Consider the following 13,383-nt stretch of genomic DNA (forward strand, 5'->3'; position numbering starts at 1 on the left):
ATTTGAATTTTTAATGTTTTTATAACCAAAAGGTGCTATGTGAAAGTTGAAACAGAAAATAGTGGTTTTTATCTTGCCACTTTCTTGGTAAAGAAAACACCTTTTTACTCAAATTAATCAAAATGGAGTTATTGCGTTTTGGAACCAAAGTCTTCATTCTATTAACATTTCAGTTTTATTTAAACTTTTAAGGAACAGCAGCTGAAGGTTATTTCAGTAATCGGCCCTGTTGTATACAATAATCAGATGATTGTGTGTTAAAGCAGTATTGTTCAGCTTTCATGTTCAAGTCTTTCCGTTGGTAAGTGCTGACGTCACTGTAATGGTCTGAAGCTGTGGCTATTTCTGTGTCCTCACAATAGCTGTTTTTGAATTTATTTTCAAGGGCTTCTTGCTAATCAAGTGATTACTCATATTTCTGATCGGTCTCCTTGAATCTCACCCTCTCTTTCCCTGTGGCTGTAAACTCTTCGTGAACCCGTCAGCGTGTCTGAGCGAACGCAACGCCTCCACGCGCCTCACGTCAGACTCCACCGACGGCTGCCAGTCGCTTCTCATTCAGGATTCAGCTCATGTTACACTGAACAGGTTGAAATCTAAAAATATAAATAACCAATATGAGTGTTATCAGCTCAGGATTCCTTGTGTTCACTGAATAGTGTCACTGTTTCCTCACAAACATTGATTTTCTGACTAAAACCAAATATTGACCGTTTCTTGCTGAGCAGTATTTCTTTAGAGGACTTGTTGCCTCACCCAGTTTCTCGTGTGTGTGTGTGTGTGTGTGTGTGTGTAGAAGGTTCAAAGTAGCAGAAATCCTGTTTTCCTGAGATGTTTTGGGAATGCTGGGTGTTTCTTAAGAGCTTGACCTCAGTTTGTTTATAAAGCTTTATCTGCCGGATCGATGGGTTCACTGCACTTCAGAGGTCAGAATTGAATCAAACGATTCAATAAAAGTGGGCGATTCTCACAAAAACACGTCCATGTTATTATACACCCCCGCAAAAAAAACTAAATTATATTTTGCATAAAAGAAATGCAACCTATTCTTACAATGTTAATGATGTTGTTGTTTTGCATTGACACATTCATGAACATTTAAAAACATTTATTACTTTGTAGTGTGTTGTAGTGTAATTGTCATGAAAATAGCATTTAAATCTCTGTAAGCCGATTTACTAGAAAACTACCAAGGCTGATTAAGAATTTTTTTTTTTGCAGGCAGTAAACAAGGATGATGTCATCAAAGGATGATGTAATGCTTCTTGAAGGCAGACAAATTCAGTAGTAATCTTTATCTTACTGTCTGTGTTCATTCACGCATCAGAATCGGCGCTTGTTCTTACAGATGTCACACTGATATACAGCGAATCCGAGGTGTGTGTGTGTGTTTTGCGTGTGATTATGGAGGCTCTGCAGGGGCATCTGACTAAAAGAAGCATGTTTGCAAGATAAATGTCTGATCATCTCTGACGCTGGCCACATGCCCAGCAAGCTCTCAGACGCTTCCATTACTGACAGCTATAGTTTACAGTAAGCGTGCTTTTAACTTCCGTGCGAGAGCTTTTCAGAGCAGCTCTTGATACGCACTTGTTAAGGTCAACACTCCGTCTCTGAAATCTTTCATGGCTGTCTTTCTGCTGGCGGTTTTCCTTTCCCTACATTCACCATGTTGGAAGCGGATGCCAGTACCGATGCCCCCTGGTGGTTGTTCTGGTACGGCAGCTTTTGTTGTGTTTCCATGTTGAGTTTTTGTAGTTTTCTAGTTGTTATTTTTGAAAGTAAAGTTCAAAAATAACAAAAATATGAGATCGAGATGCACCAATATATTTGGCTGATCGTTTAAAACAGCTGATATATCCTGTCAATCAAAAGAGGGCAGGAAAATTTGAATTTGTGCTGTGTAAAGAAAATGTTAAGAAACCAGTTTGATGTTCAATATTAATAGTAATTATATAAATTAATAACATTCAGAAAGTTAAGAAATATTAATTTATCAGAATTTAGTTGGTGTTAATATTAATTTGAATAATGTGTTTATATTTTATATATACAGTGGGTACGGAAAGTATTCAGAACCCCTTAAATTTTTCACTCTTTGTTATATTGCAGCCATTTGCTAAAATCATTTAAGTTCATTTTTTTCCTCATTAATGTACACACAGCACCCCATATTGACAGAAAAACAGAATTGACATTTTTGCAGATTTATTAAAAATGAAAAACTGAAATATCTCATGGTCCTAAATATTCAGACCCTTTGCTGTGACACTCATATATTTAACTCAGGTGATGTCCATTTCTTCTGATCATCCTTGAGATGGTTCTACACCTTCATCTGAGTCCAGCTGTGTTTGATTATACTGATTGGACTTGATTAGGAAAGCCACACACCTGTCTATATAAGACCTTACAGCTCACAGTGCATGTCAGAGCAAATGAGAATCATGAGGTCAAAGGAACTGCCTGAAGAGCTCAGAGACAGAATTGTGGCAAGGCACAGATCTGGCCAAGGTTACAAAAAATTTCTGCTGCACTTAAGGTTCCTAAGAGCACAGTGGCCTCCATAATCCTTAAATGGAAGACGTTTGGGATGACCAGAACCCTTCCTAGAGCTGGCCGTCCGGACAAACTGAGCTATCGGGGGAGAAGAGCCTTGGTGAGATAGGTAAAGAAGAACCCAAAGATCGCTGTGGCTGAGCTCCAGAGATGCAGTCGGGAGATGGGAGAAAGTTGTAGAAAGTCAACCATCACTGCAGCCCTCCACCAGTCGGGGCTTTATGGCAGAGTGGCCCGACGGAAGCCTCTCCTCAGTGCAAGACACATGAAAGCCCGCATGGAGTTTGCCAAGATGGTGAGAAATAAGATTCTCTGTTCTGATGAGACCAAGATAGAACTTTTTGGCCTTAATTCTAAGCGGTATGTGTGGAGAAAACCAGGCACTGCTCATCACCTGTCCAATACAGACCCAACAGTGAAGCATGGTGGTGGCAGCATCATGCTGTGGGGGTGTTTTTCAGCTGCAGGGACAGGACGAATGGTTGCAATCGAGGGAAAGATTTATGCGGCCAAATACAGGGATATGATCGGCTATCGGTATCGTTATCGGCAGATATCACTCTGAATAATTGGCTATTTTTATCGGCAGATATCTCTCTGAATAATCAGATATCGGTATTGTTATCTGCAGATATTACTCTGAATAATCTGCTATTTTTATCGGCAGATATCACTGAATAATCGCTATATGTATTGGCAGATATCACTGAATAATCGCTATATGTATTGGCAGATATCACTGAATTATCGGCTATCAGTATCGTTATCGGCATATATCACTCTGAATAATCGGCTATCATATCGGTGGAGAAATTTAGTATTGGTGCATCTCTAATATAGATCAAAGTCATAAACGGGTAATCATGCCATAGTTTTAAATAATCATATTTTAAAAATGCATTTATTCAAATTGCTTAGAATCAGCATAGATGTTCATCTGCACAGTAATTAGAATGTACTAATTAATTACACCCAACACTGGCATCACAATATGTTTCAGTTTGATAAATCCACTATTGTTTTGTAAAGAATTATTCTGTAGTCTAATATATTTAATGCAATTACATCAGAACTAATTAATATACAGTAAATTTAAGGTTAATCCCTTGACTTTTTCAAGGGAAAAGTAATTAAATGACTAATTAGATTACTTGGTAATTAATTACACCCAGCACTGGCATCACAATATGTTTATTAGTTTGATAAAACTGCAGTCAAAATGGATGGAAATTTTATATGCACTTCAAATACATAAATCTTAAATTTAGGCCTAAATATTTTAAGTATACGCAAGTTGCATGGTTTTATTTTGGTCATGTACTTCTCCAGGTTACAGAAGCACACAGCTGCTGTGATTTACTGCTGGTCTGTTTGGTTAGTCAGTGAAAGCATGTTTGTTTTCCTGTCTGTGTGAATGTATGTGGGGTAACAGGTCAGCTGAGGTCGCGTTCAGACCGCTGACGCAGCACTGCTCGGGTCTCCTCCCGCTCAGGACCCCGAGGACTCGACCCGCCTCGGGCTCCGGTGTCATCGCTGATTACTTTAACAAGTGAATACGTTACCCAGACTCCCCTCTGCTCACCATATGTTCCCTATCAGTGCGCTCATGTGTCTGTTTCAGTGCTGGAGCTGCAGATTCACTCATCAAGAACATTAATTAATCTCACTTGCGCTGTATTCCAGACAGAAAACGTAATTATATTCAATTATATAAATTGTATAATTATGACACTTATATTAAGTATATCCTCGCTTGTGCTATATTGTAAAAAGAAAATGAATGTAGAGTGTGTGTGTGTGTGTGTATGTACAGCAGCACTAATGTATTTTACATTATATGAATTTAATTACTGATGCATTAAAACAACTTTTAAATTGGTCTACACTGAGATGTTGATATTTATGATTTGATTAAATCTAATAGAATTAAAATGATTAATTATGATTTTAAAATGATTTGCCCAAGTGACAATAATAAATTGTATTTATGAAAATTGCATTATTATATTAAAAATAGGAAAGCTTGTTTTTTTTTTCATTATATTAATAATCATTTTAATTAGTTGCATATAAATGGTTATAATTTTGAGATTTTATAAAATAAAATAATTTTAATTGATGAATAGAATTGTGCTTTTTTAATGAATTACTAAATTGTAAAATTTAAATTATAAATTGAAACTTTAAATTGCATGAATGAATTTGAATAACATTTTGGATCTCTTGTTTCCTACAATAATTAAATATTATATATAAATAATAAAATGGTCTAAGAGTATTTGTGTGCAACAAAGTTTCTGCAGTTTCAGACGAGCATCTTTTACCTATACAGTAATGATCAGTGATGTATTTTCTGCTCGTTGCTCTCAGATTCACTCCCTTTGAAAGTGTTCTGGCATGATGACCTTCACTGAATATCCAGGGATGTTAAAGCTGCATTTCAGACACACCCTGATTGTAAACACTCCTCGTCTAATATAGCGCAGTGTGAGCAGCTGCTGCCCTCTGCAGGCCGTCACCTCCATCACAGTTCATATAAATCTGCACATTTGATATTAACGTCCATCTCTACTGAACTGACCCCAGATTTTCAACTAAGATGGACTGGTATGTTATCAGTCATAGTATTCTTTGCAGACTTGTTGTTCATGTGTGTATTTTGGCATTTCAGATGTTTTAGAACATTAGAAGCAGTTGTTGATTGACAGGTGAGTAGGCCTGTCAATCATTGTTGTCAGAGACAAAGTTATTTGTATAGCACTTTACACTATACATGCATTGTTTCAAAGTAGCTTTACAGAAAGTTATGATGTATAAATGTTTATATTCTCTTTGTGCCTCACATTTAGCAGAGCTGTGTGATTTAGTTTATATTTTGCAAAGATACAAGCAATCAAGCAGTTGAGATTTGCTATATAGTATAAATCGCTTTATATGAGTGAATATACTGTATGTATGTGTGCAGATAAAGTTTGATATTAAACTTTATATAAAAAGCTTTGCAATAAGTGGTACATTTTGCAATGCATTAAACTGGCAGTTTGTGTAGTGTTTATATTATTGTATAGTATATATCGCTTCAAGAGAGTGTACTGCAAGTATGTGGATAAAGTTGGTTGTAATACATATCCAACTTTAAATAGTTGTCAGTTTACACCTCAAATGTAATGTATTTAATTGATAATATAATGATATAACATTTATATAACGAGAATTAATGTGTAAAATACAGTGGAAAAACACTTTCCTTTTATATAAATAAAAATAGCAGTGAGCTGTCATTAATTTGTTTGCTGTTGCATATATATGTTTTAAATTTTAGATTTTAAATTGTCCTATATTTATTAATACTATGTAGTGATATAATATTTTAGTTTTATATTGGATAAATTGTTTTAATTTTTTAAATCAGGTAAAATAAAATAAATCAGGTTATTGAAACTTGATTAATATAGTATATATATCGTAATATATATTAGGGGTGTAATAATGGTACACAAACATGATGGTTCAGTACTTTTTTCTTTTTTATTGAACAAATTGTAATCTATCTCAGCTAATGCTGTAAAGTTTATAGTTGCACATTACTATAAAATTAAAGGTTATGATTAATAACCGAGCCTAAACTAATAAATTCAGTTGCTATTTATTTTCAGATAATAATCAGCACTCGAATAAAACATGCAAATTGCACATAAGACAGTTTTTGCATTAACTTCTAAATCTAATTATAAAGAGAATTTTCTACTCCACTTCATTTTTTTAAATATAATATTTTATACATTTATAACTTGTTTTCATGACAAATTTTTAAACGTATATTAAGACTTTACTAACGGGTAAAGTAAATGAGCCAATATAGTGTATATATTTAGTGAAATGCACCCCTCTAGAGTTAATTTCTAGTAAACTAACATACTGTGGACACTGAATGACCTGCCTGAGGTAAATGTAATGCTACGTGAGATTTTATTCTCAAGCTGTTTTATTGATTTCTTTCTGCAGTTGAAACACTATTTGAGAGATTACATGTAAACGTATCTATGCATAGATCGTCTGTTCATCTCCTGCACTCTTGTGGCGGTTAGCAAACAGCATTGCATTACCGCGCGCGCCCCCTTCTGGATTGGAGTGTGAATCGCCTGTAACTGACTGTATTCGTCGTCTGACTGTATGAACTGAACTGTGACCTCTGTACCATGAGAGAGATAATAAATATATATTATCATCCAGCTCTGAATATGGTTTGAGTGATTGGATTATTTTGGACTCTATTTATACATGTAAAACACCTTTTAGACTGAATATTATTCTGATTTTAATATTGAGGTTCTGTTTTTGAATCCCCAGGTCATCATTGAGGTGACTGAGATGCTGCACAATGCCAGTCTGCTGATCGACGATATTGAAGACAGCTCCAAGCTGCGGCGCGGTTTTCCGGTGGCCCACAGCATCTACGGTGTGCCGTCGGTCATCAACTCCGCCAACTACGTCTACTTCCTTGGCCTGGAGAAGGTGTTGAAGTTGGAGCACCCCGAGGCCGTGCGCGTCTTCACCCGCCAGCTGCTGGAGCTGCACCGCGGACAGGGCCTGGACATCCACTGGCGGGACACGTACACCTGCCCCAGCGAGGCCGAGTACCGGGCCATGGTGCTTCAGAAAACCGGCGGGCTTTTCGGCCTCGCTGTGGGACTCATGCAGCTGTTCTCTGACTGGAAACGAGATCTCAAGCCGCTTTTGGACACTTTGGGTCTTTTCTTCCAGATACGTGACGACTACGCCAACCTGAATTCGAAAGAGTACAGCGCCAACAAGAGCTTCTGCGAAGACCTGACGGAAGGGAAGTTCTCTTTCCCCACCATTCACGCCATCTGGTCCCGTCCCGAGAGCACGCAAGTGCAGAATATCCTGCGCCAGCGCACGGAGAACGTGGATATTAAGCGCTACTGCGTCGACTACCTGGAGAAGGTGGGCTCCTTCGCTTACACCCGTCAGACGCTGAGGGATCTGGAAGCGGAGGCCTACCGGCTCATCGCAGATCTCGGAGGGAATCCGGAACTGGAGGCGTTAATGGAGCATCTGAGCCGCATGTATAAAGAGCCCGAGGGCGGAGCTTCTGCTGGCCAATCAAAAGAGCTAGGGGGCGGAGCTGCAGCCGGCCAAACAAAACAATGATCCGCGTTAATCTCGTCGGCACACTGTGAACAGACTTCTCAAGCTGTTACTTTGTCTGCCCAGCAAATTGCCTTCAGTCCAAGTTCTCTCGTTTTGTCTCATATTTCAAGGAGTTGTACTGGTGTATAAAGTGTAAAAAGAAAGTTTACTGGCCTGAAATCAGAAATGCTGCTCATTTCAGCATGAATGACATTTAAACAATCACTGTTATTTCACCTCAAAATCTAAACAAATACATTGTTTTGCTTTAAGAAAATTAAGACAATTTAAATGGACCATTACCATTTATTCATTTATTTTTTTGGCATTGTCACAATTATTTATTTTCATGGCAATAATATTTTAATAATAATAATAAATAATAATAATAAACTTTTATTATTATTATTACTACATTTAAACATCTGTTGTAATGCCTCTAATAAAATTTATTTAAATCAGTAAATAGTATATTTTACTGTAATAGAGTAAAAAATTAAGTGAAAACAAACATACAAATAAGAGCTGATTGCGTCATCAGATTTGTTGTATTCGGTGCTGTGGACAGTAACGAGGCCTTACGTTCACGTGTGAAAGCTTTAACACTCCTGGATGAAGTTCATGTCTATTTTTTTTACATTTGAGCAGCTTTTGGTTTTTGTGACTGATGTTGATGACTGTCAGAATTAAAGATGGATATGTCACTTTTGATGCTCGAGTACCTCTGAAATAGTGAATTGGGATTATCTCACTGTTTGATGTTTTTACATTTAAACATATGTGTGCATTTTATCAGACTCGTATAGCTGAGGTCAATCTTTTGAGGGAACACTCCTGTGAATAAACACTTTGATACACTACAGTCTCTTGCAAGTGTGTATTGTGGTGTTGTTTTTCCTCATGAAGTGGAAAAGCATAAAAAAAAGGTAATTGAGTAATTGTCATCTTGTTTACTGGTCGGACATTTTTTTTTGGGGGGGGGTAAAAGGTTGCTGTTCCTAATTTTACTAATTGCAATACTAATTTTGCAAGTCAGTTGCATTGTCATTGATCATTTATATCTGATCTTTCCTCTTATGAAATGACCGAGCAGAATCTCAACACTTGGTGGCGCAATAGAGACACGAAAGCAACAGCTAGAATTACACTAGAATAGAGCAGGGCAGTGAGTAAACTTACATTTCTGCAATAAAATTCACTTATTAACCTCATTATGGTTATTATGCTGGTTCTAATGTTCGTGGTCCTTCTCTGCTGTGCCATTTCAGCAGGTTTTATAAGTGTGTTGAAACTGGAATGAAAACTACAACTTTAAATGTGAATGGGATTTTTTTTTCTTTGATGAAATGCTATAATTAAACAAATCATAAAAATATAAACGTAGAAAGGTGACATTTTTCTCTTTCCATTTGCCCTCCATTTATATTTTTTAAACTTAAATAGATCAATTTTTTTCAAACTCTAAATGAATGCATCATCTTTCAAGTTAAATTAAAACAGTAATTAGGCTATAAAGACTGTTTAATGCAGTTCAGAGGTGGTATGGATGTATTTACACTGCAATTACAACTGCATAAATAATGCTAAGAGATAATATATTACAATTTTGAATATAGAAATATGTAATGGAGAAAAAAAAAAATGAAACTAAAACCACCAGTAGGTGACGCCAAGTTGTGTCTTAATGAGCGAGTCATTCATTAGACGATTCATTCAGTAAAGGCCCATCCACAGCAATGAACAATAAGTCTGTTTATAAGATCACTCGCTGCGGTTTCAAAGTGTGTACAACATGTTTTCGCTGTTCTTGTTGCAATTACATGTCTTTAACCAGCAGATGTCCTGAGCATGCCATGTTTCGTGTGAAGAGCTAGTGTAATCAATCTAATTAATATTTAGCTGACGAAGTCAATATAGTGGATCAAAAACAAGACTTTTTCACTGCAACTTCAAAAGAAGCAAGACAATGTCGTCGAAACTAGCGCTGGATATCTGAGGTAAGTTTGCTAGCCTAGCATAATGATCTCCTTGTATGGAGTTAATGTTGTGCCATAAATAAACAAACACGGGAGACTAGCGTAAATTGACCCATAGCAAAGCGCCATCTGCTGTTTTGGAAGAGGAAGTTGCTCAACTGCATTTGTGAGAAAATCAAGCCCAAGCTATCTCATAAAAAGACAGATTTGGTATTTGTTCAAAGGTTACATGCCATTTGTAGGATGGTTTGTATTTATTTGTGAAATATGATGTAGGCTCATTTGTTACTCCTCTGCATTTTCGATCAAACTGATCTTTGTATTTGCACATCACTTTCTGTTTGTTTGCGAGTCGAGTTTTCCTTTTCAAAGCAGATCGTGTTTGTTTGCGAAATGCTGGATTTGTTTGTTTAATTATGGCACAATATTAACTCCATATCTTCTGCGTTAACAATTCTCACCATTTATTTCAATGTTATGACCGATTGTTTTCCATATATCTATTTTCTTTAAAGTATCATTGAAAAGGGGGATATGTCTGGACTCCGGCAATTAACTTATCCAAAACAATGCCCTTAAATTACAATGGATTCTGATTGGCTGTCAGTGTTTTATCGTTCAACAGCTGGAAAAAAAAAATGGTGAAATCGTTATTGTTATCGTTATAGTTGTGGTGTGGACACTGCTATTATTTTATATTTAGAACGATTCTAATTGTATAACTATATATTTATCGTTACCTTGGAGACGTGCATCAGTTTGTTTTAATTATTTTATGTAGGCTATTTATTTCTTTTGCACAGTAATTTGAGGGCAATGTTTTTTTATTATTATTATTTTGGTGGCATTTCGTCACAAGAAACCTTTTATATTATATATATATATATATATATATATATATATATATATATATATATATATATATATATATATATTTACTAAAACGTGTAATACAGGCCTAAATAAAATAAAGCAAAAAGATTAACATTTAGGCTACATGCAACATTCACACATGCAACAACAGCTGCCTTGTCTCGTTAAAGTTGCATATTTACATATATGAATAATCATTTGAAGCCTATTGTGTTTTATACAGGGCTAAAATAGCCTGTATTTGACCAAAAATCCATGATAAAGATGACTAGATAGCTTAATGTTTATATGATTGTCAATGAATAACGGTTTGGCTTTAATCATATTTTCCCAATAAATAGGCAAGAATTATCCACGTTTCAAATGGCACGTGAAGACATCTTTACTGACTTTGGAAGCGTTCAGAGATTCGTGTTTAGATGATGAAACTCACCTGAAAAACATCCTGCTTCTGCATAAGTTCAGCCTCTTCTCATCAACACACTAAAAACGAAATATTAAAATTAAAAACTATACATTTTACATGAAAAATCCCAATGTTTGAGGGATTGATGTGGTGTTTGTCGGGATCCGGATGAGTGAAAGACTCGCTGCACCTGCAGATGTTCAGCTTGACGAGGTGATTGATCAATTTGGAGATCAATTTGCCCAAATATTGTTCCAACTATGTCCCAGGCCTTATGACCGCCACTACATATACAATTATAAGTTAACGTCTTTAGAAATAGCCTACAACCTACACCCAACAACTGTCTAACAAATCTGTAATGTTGTCAGAACATTTTCTCTCAAAGTAATGAGAACGTTGAAGTAAAAACATTGTGAAATATTGATGTTATAAGAAAGCTCTAAAAATGTTATTTTTACTTTTACTTTAAGAACCTTTATCTTAAAGGATTAGTTCACTTTCAAATTAAAATTTCCTGATAATTTACTCACCTCCATGTCATCCCATGTTTTTTATGAAAACATTCCAGGATTATTCTCCTTATAATGGCCTTAAGTGGCCTCCAAACGGTTTAAATTACAGTTTCAATGCGTTCTACACAATCCCAGACAAGAAATAAGGGTCTTATCTAGAGAAACCATCGCTCATTTTCTAAAAAAAAAAATTAAAAGTTTATACATTTTAAACCAGAAACGCTCATCTTGAACTAGCTCTCTTCTTCTTCTTCTTCACTATTTGAATTCCAGCAGTGTAGACACTGCTAAGTGTATTACTGCCCTCCTCAGGTCAAAGTTTGAACTAAATTGTCATATTCAATATTCTAGTGCAAATATTTAAAAATGAGTTCAAACTTTGACCTGTGGAGGGCAGTAATACAGAAGAAGAGAGCTAGCTCAAGATGAGCATTTATGGTCAAAATGTATAATTTTTTTAAAAATTTTTTTAGAAAATAAGTGATGATTTGTCTAGATAAGACTCTTATTCCTTATCTGGGATCATGCAGAACACTTTAAAGCTGCACTGAAACTGACATTTGGATCTTCAACCATTTGGAGGCCATTGTAGTCGACTATAAGGAGAAAAATCCTGGAATGTTTTCTTAAAAAACCTTAATCTCTTTTCAACTGAAGAAAGAAAGACATAAACATCTTTGATTACATGGGGGTGAGTGAGTAAATCATCTGGAAATTTTAATTTGAAAGTGAACTAATCCTTTAAGATTACATGAACTTTACAAAAGTGTGAAAGTTAATGTCCCGTTATCAGTGTAGTGAAGCCTACGCTCAAGTATTAAGTAGTAGTAGTTTCTTACATCAAAAACCACCTAATTAATAACATTAAAGCGCGGGCGGGCTTTCATATCATTAACTATTACCGCTCTATAGGGTGTGTTTCCCGAACAACGATGTTACTCGCTGCTGAACTATAGTACGATGCATCGTTGAACAAATCAACTAGCTAGTCACTTTGCCGAAACCGTATTGTCGCAAACTTGTCGTTCACCCCTGAAGATGATGAACGGGAACATGGTTTGTGTAACATTAGCAACACATGTTGATGACATAGTGAAGCAAAAGGCTAATTAATTAAAGTTATGTTGTAAATATTGTGCGGTGTTCATCTCAGGAAGTTGACCGAGTGGATCTCTGAGCTCGTGAGTGGAGGCGGAGCTCATTAGCATATTCATAGATCCGAGTGTTCTAAATTAAGCAAGGGTGTAGAGTTACATTCAAACTATTTTAAGGCATTACATTTTTTCACAGAAAAAAAAAAAAAAAAACATTAAATATGTAATTTTGGTAATGTAATATGTTTTAAGGGATAAAATGATTGACTATGGAGGAACAGGGAAGTCTTTGTCTTTCCTCATACAGTTCTTCATTTTATATTTAATGTACTTTCAATGCATTTTTAAATGTTAGAATTTTAAAACATCCCAGGATTCGTTTGGAATGAATTATGGGATTATATAATCTTGACTCCAGATGGTGGCATTAAACCGAAATGATCTGCATTAAGAGAACATGTGCTGTCAAACCTGCTCAGAATAGTTTCGGACAAGCTTAGTTCTCATCTCTCTCTATCCATTCCCTAAAAGCACTGAGAATAACATGAAGAAACAGAATGAATGATTTCACTCAGGCAGAGAGAAATGAAGGTGATGGACATCTTGTTACTTTACAGATGATTCAGGGAATACCAGAGAAGATATGAAAAAACAACCTGCCATATCTCATTTCAGTTAAGAATATTTTTTGACACCATGTGGAGAGAAATGATGAAAGTTTCACATCAAGAAGTAACAGCGCACAGTACGAACGAGCTCACTGCTGATCTGGATGCACTGATGCATTAAACATGAAACAAACCACA

At 35.9% G+C, this 13,383-nt stretch overlaps 1 protein-coding gene across 4 annotated transcripts in view; it reads left to right on the top strand.

Annotated features, from left to right (window-relative positions):
- Window positions 1–9,014, top strand: part of ggps1 (geranylgeranyl diphosphate synthase 1) — a 29,615-nt gene extending 20,601 nt beyond the window's left edge. For 2 of the 4 annotated variants that reach the window (XM_067385652.1, XM_067385653.1), the window contains exon 4: window positions 6,910–9,012. In XM_067385652.1, the coding sequence (XP_067241753.1) occupies window positions 6,910–7,734 (825 nt within the window). In that variant the 3' untranslated portion in view covers window positions 7,735–9,012. Of the gene's footprint in view, window positions 1–6,909 lie in introns of all 4 variants that reach the window. The other 2 variants (XM_067385655.1, XM_067385654.1) reach the window with 2 other exon arrangements.
- The last annotated feature ends 4,369 nt before the right edge of the window (window positions 9,015–13,383 follow it).

The sequence above is a fragment of the Chanodichthys erythropterus genome, chromosome 5 (assembly GCF_024489055.1).
Source record: "Chanodichthys erythropterus isolate Z2021 chromosome 5, ASM2448905v1, whole genome shotgun sequence".
Taxonomy (NCBI): Eukaryota; Metazoa; Chordata; class Actinopteri; order Cypriniformes; family Xenocyprididae; genus Chanodichthys; species Chanodichthys erythropterus.